Source organism: Apostichopus japonicus, chromosome 13, assembly GCF_037975245.1.
Source record: "Apostichopus japonicus isolate 1M-3 chromosome 13, ASM3797524v1, whole genome shotgun sequence".
NCBI lineage: Eukaryota > Metazoa > Echinodermata > Holothuroidea > Aspidochirotida > Stichopodidae > Apostichopus > Apostichopus japonicus.
Genome location: NC_092573.1, coordinates 6,864,969 through 6,878,792, shown reverse-complemented (window position 1 = coordinate 6,878,792; position 13,824 = coordinate 6,864,969). Strand labels below are relative to the sequence as shown.

At 36.8% G+C, this 13,824-nt stretch overlaps 1 protein-coding gene across 1 annotated transcript in view; it reads left to right on the top strand.

The window, feature by feature from the left end:
- The window catches only part of LOC139978332 (semaphorin-1A-like), a 29,481-nt gene that overhangs the window by 12,093 nt on the left and 3,564 nt on the right, over positions 1-13,824 (top strand). The window contains exons 7-17 of the mRNA XM_071988433.1: positions 469-585; positions 1,036-1,160; positions 1,982-2,096; positions 3,981-4,041; positions 4,493-4,649; positions 6,118-6,364; positions 7,046-7,155; positions 10,007-10,191; positions 11,895-11,944; positions 12,511-12,816; positions 13,324-13,424. Coding sequence (XP_071844534.1) covers positions 469-585; positions 1,036-1,160; positions 1,982-2,096; positions 3,981-4,041; positions 4,493-4,649; positions 6,118-6,364; positions 7,046-7,155; positions 10,007-10,191; positions 11,895-11,944; positions 12,511-12,816; positions 13,324-13,424 — 1,574 coding nt within the window. The remainder of the gene's footprint in view (positions 1-468; positions 586-1,035; positions 1,161-1,981; positions 2,097-3,980; positions 4,042-4,492; positions 4,650-6,117; positions 6,365-7,045; positions 7,156-10,006; positions 10,192-11,894; positions 11,945-12,510; positions 12,817-13,323; positions 13,425-13,824) is intronic.

Sequence of the window (13,824 nt, the reverse complement as noted above, 5' to 3'; positions counted from 1 at the left end):
AAGGCCTAATATAGAGCTCATTTGCACAGGGGAAATTGAGGTGATATGCCATAAGAGGTGATTTACAATGGTTGGTGATAGATATCTCTTCCGGAGGACCACTGTTACTCTTTCGTTAATTGACAACGATCGTCCACAAACCCGGAGGACGAGACCCAGCTAGGATGATGCAAAATTTTTGTTTTTTCGGAAAATGTATCTAAATTTCAGGACTTCCTGACAAAGATCAATTGTGTTGTTATTTCTTTTAAGTGTCAAGTCCATAGCCTAAGTTAGTTCTCATAAATTATCAGTAGTGGGTGTCTGGTGGGTTAGGGTTATCTCAACATAATGCCCTGGCAAGTCAATTTCTGTTTTTTTATGTCCTTGCATAGGTTAATGTGGTAATAATTGACCGTCTAATATCAGCTGATTGTATTTGCATGAAAAAACCTTGCATTGTTCAACTGTTAAATCTTTTTTTCCTAGGGCTCATATTTGCTGGCACTGAAGTGGAGTCACACAACATGCCTTTCTTTTCCAAGCTCAACGAGGCTTTCAGTGCCATAGCGACTACGAACCCAAACAATGAAAACTGGCTAAACAGTAAGTCTCATTTTCAATATTGTTCCAGTTGAAACGTTTAATTAATTTATAATTAAGAACATGTCTTTTTGTTTTGATGTTAGGCCGTACAAGGTTGAAAATTTACCATTGAAGGTAGACAAATTATTGTTGTTCTAACTTAAGCAAGAGTCACTGTACTTGATTGGTTTTTGTAATTTTGTAAGCCACATTGGTGCATATATTGTAGATCTTTTAGTTTTTGCAAGTAATTTGTTTCTTTATAGCAATCACCCCTTAACATTAATAGTTATCTGCTTGTGTGAAGTGAAATTTACCATGCTGTCCAGTAAACATCATATTTATATCATATGTATCTCTATTTCCTCTTTTACCTTTACTGGTGGAGACTATTTTGTGATCTGTAATCTAGCCTCCATTGTTTTTAGAGTTTGTCTTCTCTGTAAAGCTTCCATCTGCTTGCTCCATCAGCTCCTGCCTTTGTTGGGAAACCAATCGTCCGGGGAGAGTACATCTATTTCTTCTTCCGAGAAACTGCGACAGAATACAAGAATGCTGGCAAAGTTATTTACCCTCGTGTTGGTCGAGTTTGTGCGGTATGTTTAACCATTCATTAAATGATTTGTTGCTCAACAGTATAAGCACCTTTTGGTTTTGGTGATAATCGTAACCATTTGCAATCATGGTGGCCTACCTGTATATGTGCTTGCGTTTGTAACCCCTTTGTATTGTATACACAGTATCTCCCAGAGAGGACGATTGGACAAATTTCACGCATAGTACACCTTATGCCCCATGTTGAGTAGAAGATGCATATTAGTTTGTTGAGGTCAAAGTCATTTGAGGTCAAAATGAGGTCAGAATATGAAAACCTTGGTGAATGTTTATATCTCAAAAAGGGAATCTCTGACAGAAATTCTACTTGTGCCTGTTAGATATATCATATTGGGTAAAAGAAGCAGATTGTATATTTCGTCGGGGTTAATAACATCATCAAAACCTCAATGCATGTTTGCTGTCTGGTTAAACATATGAGGTAGAAAGTAAAGTTGACCTTGTTTAAAGTATTTTGTACATGTATGATCGATCTCATTGCCGCATCATTTAGTGTATTATTTCACTACGACAGTATGACCGAAAAATCCATACTCCCAGTATGGACGTTACCTTCCATTCTTATTTAGTATCCTTCTATAGCCAGCCACACCTCATCTGCAACCATCATCCCCCAAGAAATGAACATTAGGCAGTATGACCGAAAAATCCATACTCCCAGTATGGATGTTACCTTCCATTCTTACTTAGTATTCCTCTATTTCCGCACCTCATCTGCAACCATCAACCTCAAAGAAATGAACTTTGGTACGTTTCAAACTCAACAACAATCACTTTTTGATTTCTTTTTATTATTTTTCAGGATAATGAAGGGACCCTCAAAGTTGGTTCAATTAAGGATTTCTTTCAGACTTTCGTGAAAGCTAGACTGAATTGCTCCATTGACCTGAGCTTTCCGTTTTACTTCAATGAAATACGTAAGTAAAATTGAATGTGTTGCTCGATAAAGAAGGAACCCAGAAAGTTTTTTTGGCAGAATTTGGCTAAAGGATGACTTCAGGCAGAATGTTAGTCTATAAATGTCATAGTCCAAGAATTTAAAAAAGCAAAATGGAAAAACTTTGACAGTCTGTAACATTTCTGTACCTGTTCTGGGTTTTTAAGATATTCACTTCTAAAAAATGCATTGGAATGCTCCTTTAAGGCTGTTTTTAACCATTGTTCCTCAATGCAGGCCTAGATGTTAAATCCATTGTTCTGGGTTTTTAAGATATTCATTTCTAAAATATACATTGGAATGCTCCTTTAAGGCTATTTATAACCATTGTTCTTCATTGCAAGCCTGTTAAATCCATTGTTCTGGGTTTTTAAGATATTCACTTCTAAAATATGCAGTGGAATGCTCCTTTAAGGCTATTTATTACCATTGTTCCTCATTGCAGGCCTGTTAAATCCATTTTCTGGGTTTTTAAGATATTCACTTCTATAATATACATTGGAATGCTCCTTCAAGGCTATTTATAACCATTGTTCCTAAATGCAGGCCTAGATGTTAAATCCATTGTTCTGGTTTTTAAGATATTCATTTCTAAAATATACATTGGAATGCTCCTTTAAGGCTATTTTTAACCATTGTTCCTCAATGCAAGCCTGTTGAATCCATTGTTTTATAAATTGTAATATCTCAAATCAAAACAGCATTGTTACGAAAGCAGGATTCTGCATCTGGGACGCAATGTTTTAGCCAGGGAGGAAAATCTTCAAATTGCTTGCCTCCCACAGACGCAAAACTACTTTGTTAGAGAAACGAACCCCAAATACACACACTCACAACTTGGCCTATGCAAAACATAACAAAACATATTTTTGAATGAACATCTTTCTTACACAACTTGTTCTGAAAAGAATCAAAATTTCTTCCAATCCTAAAGATAATCGAATTTGTTTGGAAACAAAACAATCAACCGCAAGATACAGGGTTTACAACACTTCCATTACAAAGATTTTCATGCTAAAAATACTCAGTGATGCTTTTCCAAATTTCCCATGATTTGATTGGCTAATAGTCCATTACCTATTGTCTGTAGACATTCTTTAATCTGCAGTGACTAATGAACACAAAGTATTTACTAAATGTAACGTTACTTTCCCCTTGGTAGAGATAGCCAAATTTTTGGTAGAGGCTATTATATGTGTGCACTCAAATATCATAACGTTAGGCCTTGTTGTCATATACAGTTAGGTATGTTGGCGAGTAGGGAAGTACAAGGGCAGTTTAAAGGGGCTGGGCAGTGAAAATCTGTTTGAAAGGGCAAGATGGGCGAAAAGAAGGGTGGGGCGGGCCGCCCTGTAAAATAGCGAAGTTAAGGCACTGAGCCATCTGCTCTATATATTGTGTAGAACATTCACAAAGTATGGACAGTGATACGATCGCATCTTTACTACACTAGTAAATATAGGTAATAAAATAAACGCAATTGGTGTTCAATTCTGACGCAAGTTTTGTTTTTTACGGGAAAAAACAGTCTTGGAGACTTGCGTCCCTGGGACACAAACTTTTCTTCTCTAGTAACATTACAATCAAAACATGGTTATATGAACACAGCACCCTTAGATGTCATTCTACATCATTTGTTGTTGACAAGTTTGTTATGCAATTGTAAACATGTTATTTGTGGCCGTTAAAGTGTTTTCCCATTGAACAAATATTTTGTACTTGTGCATTTTAAAATTTCCAGAAATGATGCTATATAGAACACCGCCAACTTCCATCAGAGTGTATAGTACTCTGGTAATGTGTTATGTTTAACTTAGTATCAAATTATTTTCAACAATGATACCTTTTTCCTCTCCCTCAATAGAGGACACATACTTTGAAGGAGAGGAACCGGAAATTGTGTATGCAGTATTCACAACTCCACGGTATGCACTTTGCTTTCTTTAGAAACATGTTTATATAGACTTTAAACACTTTAAGAAAAACTTGTTTAACGGGGTGATATAAAACACATTTTAAGCTTCATATTTTAAGAAGGGAAACTGCAATAGATATTATACTTTGCATATTGATGCCCCCTCAACACCTCCCCTTCCTGCCCTCCCCCCCTCCCTGCCCTCCTGCCTTCCACCCATATTGAGGTCAAGAAGCCTATTGGGCTTTGTGGAGGTCGAAAGGACAAACTTGAAACTTTGTGAACATGTTGCGATCTCAAGATTGGAACCTTCAGTGACATATATGAGTTAGAAAACGTCAACCAATAATGTAATTGAAATGTCAATTTTATCTGGTTAATATTTGGAAAACCTTTGAGAATGAAAAAGGAAACTTCATAAACTGTTACTGTGTTTTGCTGTTTTTCTTTGGGTGTAACAGCGAAGGCCCCCCAGCATCAGCTGTCTGTGCATACAGTATGGCTGAAATTGAAGCTATCTTTGATAGAATTGGAGAGTACAAAGGACAGGCTAGTACCAATGCTGATTGGCTTCCGAGTACCAATCAGGATTTGGGGTCCAGTGTACGGTTTGGACAGGTATGTATACACAGTAGTCAACAGTGTTATTGATCTACAAAGCCTGATGCATATTTACGCAGTATTTATTACAAATTTAGCCTGCCCCCAATCCCCATGGTTACATCTGTTTGTTTAGCTACTACTTATTAGTATCTTGCTTAAGCGGTACCTAAAGTTACGCCTGTGGCACAGTAGCAACAAATTTCTGGGCATTTTGAGACGGTATCGTGCGGAAAAAAAAACGATGTCTAAAAAACTTTGTTGAACAAAAAACATGAATCGGCCCTTTCCATTGGTAGCTACATTAAGCTATATGCAGGGGTATGTATTTCACAAACAAGACTATGCCTAGCACCATTAAGCAGTAATGTCTGCCTGCACACTTCAGGTGCCTCCTTCTCTCTCTCTCTCACATAACATAACATAAAATAGTTCAATGTGCAGGATGAACTGATGATTGTTTCTCAATATTTAATATTGAGTTTAAGGCACTAGGTAGTTCATGCTTGAGATTCATAGTTTTTTGTTTTTTTTTTGTTTTTGTTTTTTGTGTGTGACTGTTTTTGCACTCAAAGACCGTACAGGCATGTATTGTTTTGAATTTTTCATTCGCGAATGCGCCAGAAATTTTGGGCAAAGGAGTACATTATGAATTAACTAAAAAATTGTAGAGTTAGAGATCGATTACATCATGTTTGTAATAATATGCATAATGAGGATATGAAAGTAAAGAAGTGATCATCAGCAGAATCAAACTGATTAAAAACGGGGCCCGAAGACTTCTCCACAATGAGAACACTTTACACGAAGGGAACAATTTACACATAGGCAAGACTTTACACAAAGTGGACACTTTTACACAAAGGGAACACTTTACACAAAGAGGACACTTTTACACAAAGAGGACACTTACACAAAGGGAACACTTTACACAAAGAAGACACTTTTACACAAAGAAGACACTTTTACACAAAGAAAACACTTTACAGAAAGGTAACTCTTTACACTAACAGATCACTTTACACAAAGAGGACACTTTTACACAAAGTGGACACTTTTACACAAAGGGAACACTTTACACAAAGAGGACACTTTTACACAAAGAGGACACTTTTACACAAAGGGAACACTTTACACAAAGAGGACACTTTTACACAAAGAGGACACTTTTACACAAAGGGAACACTTTACACCAAGAAGACACTGTTACACAAAGAAAACACTTTACAGAAAGGTAACTCTTTACACAAACGGATCACTATACACAAAGAGGAAGATTATTCAAAACAGATTGCAATGTTTTATCTTCTTTCCAGGACAAAGCAAGAAATGATGAAGAGCATTAAAAAAATTTGTTTTTGTTTTAGAGGAGTATGAAGGAAATGCCTAACATCAAATTTAGTTTATTCATTTCCTATGTATGATAGGTTCAGTAGTAGCAGACCATTTCAACCGTTCTTTCCCTTTTATTTTTTACTTACTGCAGTGTGGTCATAAATATCCTCAAGAAGTGATTCCTTACCTCAGCAGTCACAACCTCATAGATGAATTGGTACCGAACCTCCGCAATGTGAGAGCAAGAAATTTAGGGCAAGGAAGTAAAGTACGCACGTCAGACTCACCACTGCTGTACTACAATAACTACAGATTCTCAAGCATAGTCAAAGTGGATGGAGTGGATGGAGTGGATGGAGGAGGTGTAAATGAACCAATTGTCTTTATGATCGGAACAGGTAAGGCAGATTATTTACAGAGTGGCTTTGTTGATCCTTGATATATATATATCTATATATATATATATATATATATAAATGAAAATCGTAATGAGTTGGAAAATCAAGAACAGTGAAAAAATTTTCAGCCTCCACCGGGATTCGAACCACGGGCCTCCCGTATATATATATATACATATACATATACATATATATATATATATACTGATGTTCTGTTCAAATGTTGTTCAGATGTTGTTCAGATGTACTGTTCAAATCATATTTGAAATGTCTATCCTTAACGAATAAAAAATTGTTTCTCTGTCAAACGCAACATTAGCGTTCTCATACTTTGACAACATGTTTAGAAAATTATTTATCATTTTTTAAGGTAACTTCTTTGGGCCACCAGACAATCCTTCGAAGTCTTGAACACGTTTGACTTAGATTTTCTATTTGTAAGGTTTGACTGAGTAGATGGGAGTTTGTTGTTTTCATTGTCATTATATCTTCTTCTTCAAAAAGAAAAGGGTTAAATTAAGGAAAGCTGGGTTACTGTTTTAACAGAGGTTGCCATAATAATTTTGTATTTATTCCTTTCTGTATGAATATGAGTGACAAGCATTGCAGGCAGCAGTCACCTGTCATTGATAAAAAATATGGTATGTTAAACAAAATTTTCTTTGTGATTTTCAATTTTAGATAACTTTAGAATTCTGAAGGCAGCTTATAATCCAGACATGGATAGCACTGAATATGGATCAGTTATCACAGAAATTGTATTGGATGCCACATACAATGAGGACAGAGTGGTAAGCATTGTAAAGCATATATCTAGGCTATGTTAGATGGATACATGGTTTCATTAGACGGATACATGGTTTTGTTAGATGGATACATGGTTCTGTTAGATTGATACATGGTTTCATTAGACAGATCAATGGCTTCATTAGACGGGTACATGGTTTCATTAGACGGATACATGGTTTCATTAGACGGGTACATGGTTTCGTTAGACAGATACATGGATTCGTTAGATAGAAACATGGTTTTAGTAGATGGATACATGGTTTTGTTAGATGGATACATGGTTTCATTAGACAGATCAATGGTTTCATTAGACGGGTACATGGTTTCATTAGACGGATACATGGTTTTGTTAGATGGATACATGGTTTTGTTAGATTGATACATGGTATCATTAGACAGATCAATGGCTTCATTAGACGGGTACATGGTTTCATTAGACGGATACATGGTTTCGTTAGACAGATACATGGATTCGTTAGATGGAAACATGGTTTCAGTAGATGGATACATGGTTTTGTTAGATGGATACATGGTTTTATTAGACAGATCAATGGTTTCATGAGACGGGTACATGGTTTCCTTAGACGGATACATGGTTTCGTTAGACAGATACATGGATTCGTTAGATGGAAACATGGTTTTAGTAGATGGATACATGGTTTTGTTAGATGGATACATGGTTTCATTAGACAGATCAATGGTTTCATGAGACGGGTACATGGTTTCATTAGATGGATACATGGTTTTGTTAGATGGATACATGGTTTCATTAGACAGATCAATGGTTTCATGAGACGGGTACATGGTTTCCTTAGACGGATACATGGTTTCGTTAGACAGATACATGGATTCGTTAGATGGAAACATGGTTTTAGTAGATGGATACATGGTTTTGTTAGATGGATACATGGTTTCATTAGACAGATCAATGGTTTCATGAGACGGGTACATGGTTTCATTAGACGGATACATGGTTTTGTTAGATGGATACATGGTTTCATTAGACAGATCAATGGTTTCATTAGACGGGTACATGGTTTCATTAGACGGATACATGGTTTCGTTAGACAGATACATGGATTCGTTAGATGGAGACATGGTTTTATTAGATGGATACATGGATTTGTTAGATGGATACATGGTTTTATTAGATGGAGACATGGTTTTATTAGATGGATACATGGTTTTATTAGAGGGATACATGGTTTTATTAGAGGGATACATGGTTTTATTAGATGGATACATGGTTTTATTAGATGGATACATGGTTTTCTTAGATGGATACATGGTCAACAAATATCATTAAGAACCTGATATCTTGTTGCCCTGCTTTGGTCAACCAAAAATCGCTGAAGGAAGAATGAAGACAGTGGGCCTAAATAATATGAAATTTTCAAACTGGTGTGAAGGAAGATAAAGTTATGCAATTTAAGACTCCATTGTTAAATCAAAATTGGTAAGAATGAAATCAAGACCAATGGAGTGTTCAACAAATTTGATTATAAACATACACTGTTTCAAAATGTTTATTTCTTCTCTGTGTGTACGTTTCCTGTAGAAAGTATTCTTTTAACAACCTTGACGGATCAACATACATGAAAACTATCCTTTAAGACTGAAAACTCCACAAATAACAGCCACTAGTGAACCAACCCATACACAACAATTAGATAAGCCCAAACTTATTGGCAACTTCATCAAGATAAACTTTTGTGAAAATCTGACTACTTTTTGTTTTGTTTTTGTGGTTCACAGATGATATTTTAACATTCAAAAGGATATAGTGTAAATTATCCATTATAACAGAAAAATGATAAACACTGTAATAGTCAATAGCATTACAACTTCTAGGGAGGATTTAGTACAAGCAATGGAATGGGCAGGGTGAGGGGGGGGTGTACTTTTTTGCCACAGTCTCAGACATGTGCGAAAAACGAAACAAGAGGGCCATCCACAGACAGGTCATCCCAATTATTGTTAGAGGATAATTAAGAATTGCCTACATGACAGCATTTAAAGTTCAGGCCCCCATTCACCAACTTTTTACAGAGTGAAACAGTATTGTTTGTCCTTTTACCACTTGAGTTCTTGACCTCTGTCGATTATCGGTGATATGGAACTTGTTCTTCTATTCATAGCAAAAGGTCATTTCTTTGCTTCTTCCTCCTTTGACTTGTTTACCTTCGAAGATTCATTCGGAAAGTCTTCAATGCATATATCCTTGTCACAGGGCACTTTTGCTACAAAAATATGTTTCTGTTTTTAATATCAGCACCCAATTTTGTTGTTGTACTGTTAGATAACAAAGTTCAGCTGGTTAGTTATTGGATCCTACAATTAAGAAATATGTTCAATCAGAACAGCCTTTTGCTGTGGATGTTACTTAAAATGACATTGCCATATATATGCTGCCAAAAGACACAAACCTTGTCAGATTAAAAAAAAAAAGAGTTCCAAAGTCCTCTCCCCTGGACTAACCAAAGTACTTTAATTAATTTGACTTGGTAGGTAAAAGGTGGAACTTAAACCAGTTGATAACATTCATTGGTTCTGCTCTCGTTGACTGTATATATAAAATGTCATAAAACTAAGTCAATCAGGTTTTTTTTCTCAAAATGCAGAAAAGAAAATGTGAAAGATTTGCAGACCTTTTTGTAACCAAATTCTTTGTTTTTGCTTTAATTTGCCAGATTTCAAAACAGCCCCAATATCAAACTTCAGCTGACGGTGCATAAGGTCATTGTTGTTGTGTCCCATTCTGAATTGTCTCTCTGTCTGAGTCCCTCATCTTTTAGTCTTTTGGCTGACAGTGCGATGCTTTTCATGTTTTTCTGTTGTTTTTTTCCACATCAGAATGAAGTTCGGGACATGGTCAAGATCCAACGTGAAGATGGAACTTATGTGATTGCTACGGCTATTTCGCATGTCTTCACGCTACCTAAACAGTTTTGCGATATCTACACGACTTGCGAAGAATGTCGACGTGTAAAGGATCCTCACTGTACATGGGATGACAATAAGCTCTGTCATTATAATGGGTAGGCCAATAAAATCATCATACTTTATGCACAGTGATTAAGTTAGCTAGTCAGGTAACTGAGTGGGTGGGTCTAGGTGACTGCATTGGTCAAGGTGTCAGAGTTGGTCAGGGTGATTGAGTGGGTCAAAGTGTCTGAGTGGTTCAGGGTGATTGAGTGGGTTAGGGTACCTGAGTGGGTCAATTTGACTAGATAGGTCAAGATGTCTTTAAATATATTTCAGTACACATAGCAACATCCAGTGTGTGATTTGAGAGTGTTTCCATTGGGTGAATCTGTTTAGTTTAAATATATCACAACCTCTAGCAACATCCAGTGTGTGATTTGAGAGTGTGTCCGTAGGGTTGATTCTGTTTAGTTTTATTATCTCACTACCTCTAGCAACATCCAGTGTGTGATTTGAGAGTGTGTCTGTAGGGTTGATTCTGTTTAGTTTAAGTATATCACAACCTCTAGCAACATCCAGTGTGTGATTTGAGAGTGTGTCTGTAGGGTGGATTCTGTTTAGTTTAAGTATCTCACTACCTCTAGCAACATCCAGTGTGTGATTTGAGAGTGTGTCCGTAGGGTTGATTCTGTTTAGTGTCTGTTTTCCATCTCTTGTTCTCTTTCATTTTTTCCCCCCCTCTTCTTTACTTTGCCTAGACCAGAATGTCATTTTTAGCTATGCAATTTCATTCGTCCATTCATTCTTTAGTTCACTCATCATTTCACTCATTAATTCACTCATTTATTCTTTCATTTATTACACTCACTCACTCACTCACTCACTCACTCACTCACTCACTCACTCACTCACTCACTCACTCACTCACTCACTCACTCACTCACTCACTCACTCACTCACTCACTCATTCATTCATTCCACTCATTTATTCATTCATTTATTTCACTCATTCATTCATTCATTCATTCATTCATATCTTGCTAATCTCACACACTCACTCACTCACTCACTCACTCACTCACTCACTCACTCACTCACTCACTCACTCACTCACTCACTCACTCACTCACTCACTCACTCACTCACTCACTCATTCATTCCACTCATTTATTCATTCATTTATTTCACTCATTCATTCATTCATTCATATCTTGCTAATCTCACTCACTCACTCACTCACTCACTCACTCACTCACTCACTCACTCACTCACTCACTCACTCACTCACTCACTCACTCACTCACTCACTCATTCATTCATTCATTCCACTCATTTATTCATTCATTTATTTCACTCACTCATTCATTCATTCATTCATTCATTCATTCATATCTTGCTAATCTCACTCACTCACTCACTCACTCACTCACTCACTCATTCATTCATTCCACTCATTTATTCATTCATTTATTTCACTCATTCATTCATTCATTCATATCTTGCTAATCTCACTCACTCACTCACTCACTCACTCACTCACTCACTCACTCACTCACTCACTCACTCACTCACTCACTCACTCACTCACTCACTCATTCATTCATTCATTCCACTCATTTATTCATTCATTCATTTATTTCACTCATTCATTCATTCATTCATTCATTCATTCATTCATATCTTGCTAATCTCACTCACTCACTCACTCATTCATTCATTCATTCATTCCACTCATTTATTCATACATTTATTTCACTCACTCACTCATTCATTCATATCTTGCTAATCTGGCTAATCTCACCCTCTTCTCTTACAGGTCCCTGGTGTCTGACTTTGAAGGTGTTGAAGCATGTGTCATAAGCAAAGGTGAGTTAACATGTTCTAAATGTGTCTTGTGATTAGATGTTCACAAAGCTGAATCGTACAACATTTTACCAAAGGTAGATGGAAATAATCAATGCTCGAGGGAGGGGGGGGGGCTGCAGTCTTTCTTTTTTCTTGTAGACTTAACTAATCTTACAGATGTTTTTCAGTCATTCAGTGTTCTACATCATTTAAAGATCAGTGTTTTACATGGCACTGCTACAGCAAAAAGTGTGTTATCTAGTTTCATCTTTGCTGTTTTTATAAAGGAAATCTGAAAAGTACTGAAAGTATTCCCATCTTTTGCCAAAGTTGTGTAAGATTCATACCAATTCTGTTCTAGCATTCTCTCTTTTTACTGTAGCAAGTGTTTGAATATATTTCTTTTAAATCAAACCAGTTGAGTAACTAGCATATCATGAATAAAAAAGAAATATTATGGTGGGTCATTGTCGAAAAAGTTTGTTGTCTTACACGAGTGGTAATAAGTTAAATTGAATATTATTTTCAATTTAATCTGTAGTATGTCAAATGTTTTTGTCATCTTGTATTTTTGCCCATATCTATAGCGTCGGACAGTATCGATCAAGTGAAGACTTTTGGTACACAGCGTTTCAGTAAAAAACAGAACCACAGTCTTAACTTCTATGCTCTCTTGGTGGCAAGTAAGGGAAGTAACATGCTGGTGAAGTTCAGTGATTTAGATGAAACAGTGTGGCACAGAGAGGTGTCCAGAGGGGCAACATCGAGTACGGAATACTGTGCTATACGACTGACTTTGATAGATGGCCAAGATACCACCTTACCCCCTGTCTCTATCTCAGTCAACAATAATGCTATCTGGTTGAATACTTCAATCATTGAGGATAGTTCAGGTAGGATCCTTTAAAGAAGATAAATCAATATTTTTTTGGTTTGGTAAATGTTTTGTAACATGTTTTTAGGCTCAATCGATGTTTTCAACCCAGTAGAGCCTTAAGCCACTGTGATGCATTTGTGTCCGTGTACCCATCAAAAATTTAAATTATGAAGTGGTGGGGAAAAAGTGACTCCAAGGTCAGTTGGTGCCATGTGACATCTCTCTCACCTAACAGAATACTTTGTTCCTTCCTGGATTCTGAATGGTTTGTAAGTAGAGGTCTTTGTGCATTTTTTTTTTTTTTTTTGAGTCTAGAAATTTGATCACATCTGGTTGAAAATTACAAGCTTTCCCTTCACACGATTTTCATTTCACACGATTTTTGCACAGCATTTACACGTGTGTCACATGATTGTGTTTGAAGTCTTCATTTCACATGATTGCATCACATATTTATGTTGTATGTCATGGTGCTTGCTACGAGCTATGTACAAATGATGTTCATGTTTTTCCTTCCTAACAGACGTATTGATGGATAACGAAATTAAAGATCTGCTTCAAACGTATGACAGTGACTTAGCTCGATATGAATACGAGGCCAAGAAGATAAGGCAAGAAATCTTGGTAAGTCCATAGTTCTTGCAAATCTAACAAAGTAAATGCAATTCTGTAAACAGGGGCGTAGCGAAGGGGTTTTTGTTGGGGGGGTGTGGAGAATTTGATTTGCCGACGGATCTGGAAGTGGTGACTGAAATGGGGGAGGGGTCTAAGGGGAGGGGGTGTCCCCCTCCCCTTTGGCAATTTTTAGTTTTGAAACGTCCTTAGATGCAATCTGGTGCATATTTTAAGTCAAACTTGATTTGCCGACGGGTCTGGAAGTGGTGACTGAAATGGGGGAGGGGTCTAAGGGGAGGGGTGTCCCCCTCCCCTTTGTAAAATTTTTAGTTTGAAACGTCCTTAGATGCAATCTGGTGCATATTTTAAGTCAAATTTGATTTGCCGACGGATCTGGAAGTGGTGACTG